The sequence below is a fragment of the Crocuta crocuta genome, unplaced genomic scaffold (assembly GCF_008692635.1).
Source record: "Crocuta crocuta isolate KB4526 unplaced genomic scaffold, BGI_CrCroc_1.0 scaffold139, whole genome shotgun sequence".
NCBI lineage: Eukaryota > Metazoa > Chordata > Mammalia > Carnivora > Hyaenidae > Crocuta > Crocuta crocuta.
The window spans coordinates 9011944-9018895 of record NW_027533258.1 but is presented as its reverse complement, the minus strand read 5'-3'; the positions used below and the strand labels follow the sequence as shown (position 1 = coordinate 9018895).

Here is a 6952-nt window from a genome sequence, read left to right as displayed (position 1 = left end):
CCCAGAGAAGGCCGGCCCCGCCCCCCCGCCCCCCCACGGGACAAATGTCATGGACGGGAAGCTCTGCAGGGGTTCCTCTCCGCCCAGCCCTGTCCCCCTCAGGGAGCAGCTGGAGGGGGCGGAGGGCAGCGACTTTCGGGGGCCACTCACCTCTCCTGGTAGGGGTACAGCTCACTCGTCAGGTTCTGCTCGGCAATGACCAGCCTTTGGTACAGTGTCCCTGCAGAGCAGACCCAGTCAGCCGACCAGCCCCGGTCTCTGGCCTCCATTCCGCACCCTCCACAGAAGGTGCTGGGACTTTTGAGCTCCAGGCCCAGGAAAAAGCAAGACTGTGGTCGGAGCCACAGAGCAGCTCTCACCTGGGACAGCCCTCACCTGGGACAGCTCTCACCTGGGACGGCCCTCACCTGGGACGGCTCTCACCCGGGACATCTCCTACCTGGGACAGCTCTCACCTGGGACGGCCCTCACCTGGGACGGCCCTCACCTGGGACGGCCCTCACCTGGGACGGCTCTCACCTGGGACGGCCCTCACCTGGGACGGCTCTCACCTGGGACGGCCCTCACCTGGGACGGCCCTTACCTGGGACGGCCCTCACCTGGGACGGCCCTCACCTGGGACGGCCCTCACCTGGGACGGCCCTCACCTGGGACGGCTCTCACCTGGGACGGCCCTCACCTGGGACGGCTCTCACCTGGGACGGCTCTCACCTGGGACGGCCCTCACCTGGGGCGGCCCTCACCTGGGGCGGCCCTCACCTGGGACGGCCCTCACCTGGGACGGCCCTTACCTGGGACAGCTCTCACCTGGGACGGCCCTCACCTGGGACGGCCCTCACCTGGGACGGCTCTCACCTGGGACGGCCCTCACCTGGGACGGCTCTCACCTGGGACCGCGGTCTCGGTTTTCAGCCTTATGGCGCAGTCCAAGGCGACCGTGCAGTAGGGGGCGGGCAGGGTTAGCAACCTTGTGCAGAAGGTATAGGTTCTCTGGTAGAGTTCCTCCGTGATGCCCGTGGCCTGGGTGGGAGGGGGGAGTTGGGTGCCCAGAGCCCTAGGTCACAAAGGGTGCTGGGTGGGTGGGAGGGTGGGGTGGAGAGGAGGAAAGGAAGGTCTGACAGCCAGACCTGGGCTCACTCCTGCCTCCCAAAGGTTCACCCCCAGCCTCTTCGCCCAGCACTTGGAAGCACTTCACACCACCTCTCGGACACCCCGCTCCACCGCACCCTGTTCTGCTAGCAAATCCACCCCCTTCACACCCCTCTGCCTGTCCGGGCAGCACATTCCTGCAGGGATCCAGGCTCAGAACTTGGAGTCTCGTCTCCAAGCCTATGCTGGGCACCATATCCCACAGGCATGATGCTCCCAGTGCAATGCCCAGGGGCTCCGCCTCCTCCTCAGCCTCCTGCCTTGGCCCGAGCCCAGCCCCCTCCTGCCCCTGGATTCTAGAAGCTCCTGGACTGTTCTTCCTGCCCCTCATCTCCCTCGCTGCCCACTCCCACCCCCTGAAACTATACACAGCTCCTGGTCGCTGCTGTCACGACATTTTCTCGGCGGCTTGTCCCTCCTCTGAGCAGGGATCAGAGACCTCATCCTGGCATTCATGGCTCGCAGGCATCCTACATACTGCTTTCCCCGCTTCCTCCCCAGCACGCCCCTTTGTGAACTAGGGGCAGGGCCCGGCTAGTGTGGAGAAGCCAGGGTGGGGCAGGCGATGCGAGAATCCTCCCGGCGCGCCCAGGCAGAGACCGGGCATCCATCTCCTGTGGGAGAGCAGAGTGCTGGCCCTGCTGCGTGTGGGTCACCACGACCGCCCTGACCTTCAGCGCCAGCTCACCTTCGTGACCACGTACATTAGCGTGTGCAGCAAGGGAATGATGACATGCCGGATGTCCTCGCTTTCCGCCTGGAAAACAGGGAGTCACGGGCATTTACTGGTCTGGGGGCCCAGGGGTGGGGGCTGGGAAGACCTGGGAGCCGAGTGTGGGGGCATCCACTCACGACGGGGGGTGGGACAAAGCTCCAAGCCAGACCCCCTCCCCCTCCCCCACGTGGAGGCTCCCTGAGCGCAGCATTTGCCAAACGGCCGTGCTCAGAACAGCGTCATTTTAGGCGGTCCTTGAATGATCTCGGGGGTGTCCTAAACGCGTGCATTTCTGCGTATCGATACTGTCTGTCTCTGCAAGTGGGGGGCTTTTCCATTTACGGTCCTTGGGGTGGGGAGGCTAAGTCAGGTGAGAGGACGGGCATCAAGATAAAGAAAATATCACTCACAGAAGCATCCAGAAGGGGGACACGGCTGGTAAACCTCCTGCTGGTCATCCACAAGTGACCAGAGTCTGGGGGACGCGGCTTGGCCTCCCCACCCCCACCCCCCCGAAGCCCCAGAACCCACCTTCTCCAGCTCTCTGAGCAGAATGCGGACCAGAGCCGGACTCTTTCCCGGATCTCGCTCTACCTTCTTGTGCAGGGACCACCGCCACATGCCTGGCCAGGAGAAAGGGGACCCAGACCGTGACTCTGATGAGCCATGGGTCCGACCCCTCCGCTGGGCATGTGGCTCTGGGGCACCTGGGTGGGCTCCTCACCATGGAATTCTGCTCTATTTGAGGACAGGGAGCTCTCGGGGACAGAGGTGTGTGCATGTGGCTAATATTTGCAGGTCAGCACCTCGGGCCACGTTTCTGGGAGTCACGTGGGCCCGGAGGGTCAAGGGGAATTTGGTTTATGGGGTGGGGGCTGGAAGGTGGTTGGGAAGGACCTTGGCAGGGGCCACGCGCTGGCTCTCACCTCGGTTGCTCTGCAAGGCGGGGGCCTGGGCGCTCAGCTCCCGCAGCACAGCCTGCACACTCCTCTGGAGATCAANGGTGAGCATTGAAGCCAAGAGCTTTGGAGCCCCCGGCTCGCCCCTCGCCCCCACCTCTGCGCTCCCGGAGACCATCTTCAGCCCCGTCTCCAAGCCCCGAGAGGTGCCCCAAAGTGACCAGCTCGGAGCAGGGAGCGAGCACACGGCTTTCAATCAGCATCACCGTGTTCTCCGTAAATCCAGAGCGCTGTCAGCTGGCGGTACGTGGGGTGGTTGTATAGGGCACTCAGACGGTCCTAAAATCATAGAATCACTATGCCCTGATTTTAATGTGTGTTCAGAAAAAAATATTTCTTATTTTTTAATGTTTCTTTAAAAAAATTTTTTTTCTAATGTTTTATTTATTTGTGTGTGTGTGAGACAGAGAGACAGCATGAGCAGGGGAGGGTCAGAGAAAGAGGGAGACACAGAATCCGAAACAGACTCCAGGCTCTGAGCTGTCAGCACAGAGCCTGACGCGGGGCTCGAACCCACGAACCGTGAGATCATGACCTGAGCCGAAGTCGGACGCTTAACCGACTGAGCCACCCAGGCGCCCCTAATGTTTATTTATTTAATTTGAGAGAGAGGGAGAGAGAGAGAGAGAGAGAACCCTAAGCAGGCTCTCCTGGGTCAATGCAGAGCCCTATGTAGGGCTCGAACCCACGAACCATGAGATCATGACCCAAGCTTGAATCAAGATTTGGACTCCCAGGCACCCCCCAAAAAATATTTCTAAGGAGTTCCTCAATCTATGCATGAAGTGAAAACTTAAAGTCAGCTGAAAGAAACAGCTCAGATAAATGCTGGGGCAGAGTCTCCTCCCCCCATCACATGAACTCAGGCTCCTCTAAACCACCTTCCCCACCAGCTCCCGCCCCCATCTTAGCCCCTGTCCTGTCTTCCACCTGCCTGGACTAGTTTATTTTTTTATTAAAATTTTTTTAATGTTTTATTTATTTTTGAGAGAGAGATAGAGCCAGCGTGAGCAGGGGAGGGACAGAGAGAGAGGGAGACACAGAATCTGAAACAGGCTCCAGGCTCTGAGCTGTCAGCACAGAGCCTGACACGGGGCTCGAACCCACGAACCGTGAGATCATGACCTGAGCTGAAGTTGGGCGCTTGGCTGACGGAGCCCCCCAGGCGCCCCACGCCTGGACTAGATTTAGCAGACCCCCCCACCCCTTAGCAGGAACCTGTACCCTCCCCCTCCGTGTCTCCTCCTAGTGATTTTCCATCCGCTCACCCCTCGCTGTAAGTCCCCAGCTGTCTGTGAGGCAGTTGTGGAAGAATGAGAGGCTGACGTGGGGAAGTGGCGGGGATAGCAGGGAGGGGACCCCTCGCCCCCCGCCCCCTCCCACTGGTGTGGGGCCACACGGCCGGCCACCCCGGAGAGCTGCAGCCTCTCACAGTCTCCTCCTTGGACACTGGGGCCCTTCTCTTTCTCCTTACCTTGGAGCCGGGGGTCAGTCTCACCCACTCCTTTTCCTGCCCCTAAGACGTGCCCCCACCTAGATCCCCGCATGGCCGCCATGTCGTGGCATCTGCTTTGCAGAGGCTCTGGACTAACGCAGGAAGTTCGAGAAATGCCCTCCACACCACAGATGCCTCTCTGCCACCAGCTCCCATCGGGAGGCTGAATTGACAGCCAGCGCGCGTTCTTCGGCCCTTGGACGCTGCAAACCACACGCCTGTCTGGGCTTCCTCTTTTGCTTCATGCTCGGGAAACCTACGGTCAGACTGGGGCCCCGCGTCACGAATCAGCTCATCTCAGGAGTCAGGGACCTTTCCTCTCGGATCCTCTGCTGCTCTTGCTTTACATCCTACGTAGATCTCTTTTTTTTTTCTTAATTTTTTAATATTTATTTCTGAGACAGAGACAGAGCACGAGTGGGGGAGGGGCAGAGAGAGAGAGACACACACACAGACTCCGAAACAGGCTCCACGCTCCGAGCTGTCAGCACAGAGCCCAACGCGGGGCTTGAACTCACGAGCTGTGAGATCACGACCTGAGCTGAAGTCAGACACTCAACTGACTGAGCCACCCAGGCGCCCCTTAACGTAGATCTTAATTGCTTCAAATTCTTTTGGAAGCAAGCAGAATGGGGATCACAGGGTTTACGAATCAGTGGGTTGTATAGTTCAGGAGTTAGAATGGGTTTAGCCAAGGGCCTGGGGAGAGCCAGGGCGCGGGGACTGGCCCCCCCAAGGCTGTGGCGTGGGGTCTGCTGCGTTGGCCAGAGCCACCTGGCATCTCCAAAGCCCTCGCCTTCCACCTGCCTCTCACTTGCGCCTTGGACCCCTTCAAGGCCTGTTCCTGAGTCTCCCTGAGGCTGAGCGTGGGCACAAGCTGTCAGAGCCCCCGTCTGCCCACCCAGCCACACTGCTGGGCACTGGCAACGAGATCATCAAGCCTGGAATGAAGCCTGGCCGCAAGCTGTCTTTCCATCTACCTGTCTCCACCTTGCATGCAGACTGAATGAGTCAGTGCAGCCTGAGTTATGCAAACATGATGTTATGTCTACTTTCTCCTTTCTCCTTCCTTCCTCCTCCCCTCCCCTCCTTCCTCACCGAGGGCGGCACAGGCTGGGAGCCCCCTCCCCCGAAGGGCAGCCAAGCCTTTGTCTTCTGAGCCCTGGGTTCCTCCGCTTTGCAGAGGGACTTAAGCTTTTACGTTTCAGAGGAAAAAAAAAATAGAGAAGTTTCCAGCAGCCCCAGGAGACAACCCCAAATAAGGTGCGTATTCGAAAGTCTGGGCAGCGAGAACAAACTCTGAGGCTTTGGGTCTGCATCTGGCTTGCAGACGTGTTTTGTTTGGGCTGGTAGAGTGTCTCGAAGGAAAGAAGAAGAAGAAGAAGAAAAAGGAATCAGCTGTCAACATTTACAGACCAGGAGATTTTGCTTAAAAGTTTGGGTGTCCGGCATCTCCTGGAAGTCTGATGACATGAGACATGCATTCTCACAGGTGGCAATTGACGGGGCACCACGACTCTGGGCCTTCATGGAGCCTCCTCTCCTGGTTTCACTCATCCACACCCTCTACCTGGGCCCCTGAGTTTGAGACCCCTGTTGAGGGGGCTGAGACAATGAGCTGGATTATCTCAGAGGGATGGGGGTGAAGCCTGATGCTCTTAGTTCTAGAGGAGAGTGGTGGCCCAAAGGGGAGGAGGGAGGCTGGAGTCCCCTGGATTGGGGAGCTCAGACCAGGGCTGGCTGGGACCCAGCTTACCGGCGGTGCCAAAGAGCTCAGCAGAAGGCAGGTGAGCACGAAACTCTGACCTTGAGGGTCACAGCTGTGGTCTCCTGGGTCACCCTGGCCAGCGCACAAGAATGTCCCCAAAGGGGCCCTCTCTCTCCCTATGCACCATGCAAGCCTGGCCAACCCGCTGGGGACGCTGAAGCTACAGAGGACTGAAGACCATGGACTTTTCCATCATGAAGACTTTGTAACCCCCTGGGCTTACAAGATCACAGACAGGGAGACCCACCCCCAAGTGAATGACATTGGAATGGGTACTGACCTTGGCAAAGGAGAGCTTGAAGCTGGATTTAATTGCATTAAGCAAAAGAAAGAAATGGGGTATTTCTTGCGCCTCGAGGGTCCCAAGGTTGTTCATATATAACGTGCACGTCTATCATCATTCTTGACTCAGAATGGCCAATAAATAAATAAAAATCCCTAATTATTATCCTCCCCGCCACCCAGGAATGTGGGATACTGTCACAGTACTATTAATATCTAACATTTAAATAGCATTTGAAAGGCACACACACAGAGGGGTGGCAAGACAGCATTATGTGTTCACCAAACAATTTCATGTTTGTTGCAGGTAGACGGGAAGACTACATTTCCCAGGCTCCCCTGCAGTTACGGGAGCCGTGTGCTGAGTCCTGTCCAATGGAATACCGTAGACACGGCGTATGACACATTCAGGCCCGGTCCTAAAATCCTCTGCACTAGCCTCCTCCTCTCTTCCCATTCCGTGGTGACCCTGGGAGACACATTCAAGATGGCAGCCCCCCAAGAAGGAAGGAGAACTCAGTCCCTGGAAGACTGGAGGCCACGTTGGATGGCCATGTGAGGAATAAGCGCTTGTGGTGCTAATC

At 58.1% G+C, this 6952-nt stretch overlaps 1 protein-coding gene across 1 annotated transcript in view; it reads right to left on the bottom strand.

Moving 5' to 3' along the window:
- The window catches only part of PIK3R6 (phosphoinositide-3-kinase regulatory subunit 6), a 26511-nt gene extending 23570 nt beyond the window's left edge, over nucleotides 1-2941 (bottom strand). The window contains exons 1-5 of the mRNA XM_077746728.1: nucleotides 2791-2941; nucleotides 2396-2487; nucleotides 1838-1906; nucleotides 888-1020; nucleotides 151-220 (exon numbers count right to left, since the gene is read on the bottom strand). Of these exons, the coding sequence (XP_077602854.1) occupies nucleotides 151-220; nucleotides 888-1020; nucleotides 1838-1906; nucleotides 2396-2487; nucleotides 2791-2941 (515 nt within the window). The remainder of the gene's footprint in view (nucleotides 1-150; nucleotides 221-887; nucleotides 1021-1837; nucleotides 1907-2395; nucleotides 2488-2790) is intronic.
- Between the last annotated feature and the right edge of the window lie 4011 nt (nucleotides 2942-6952).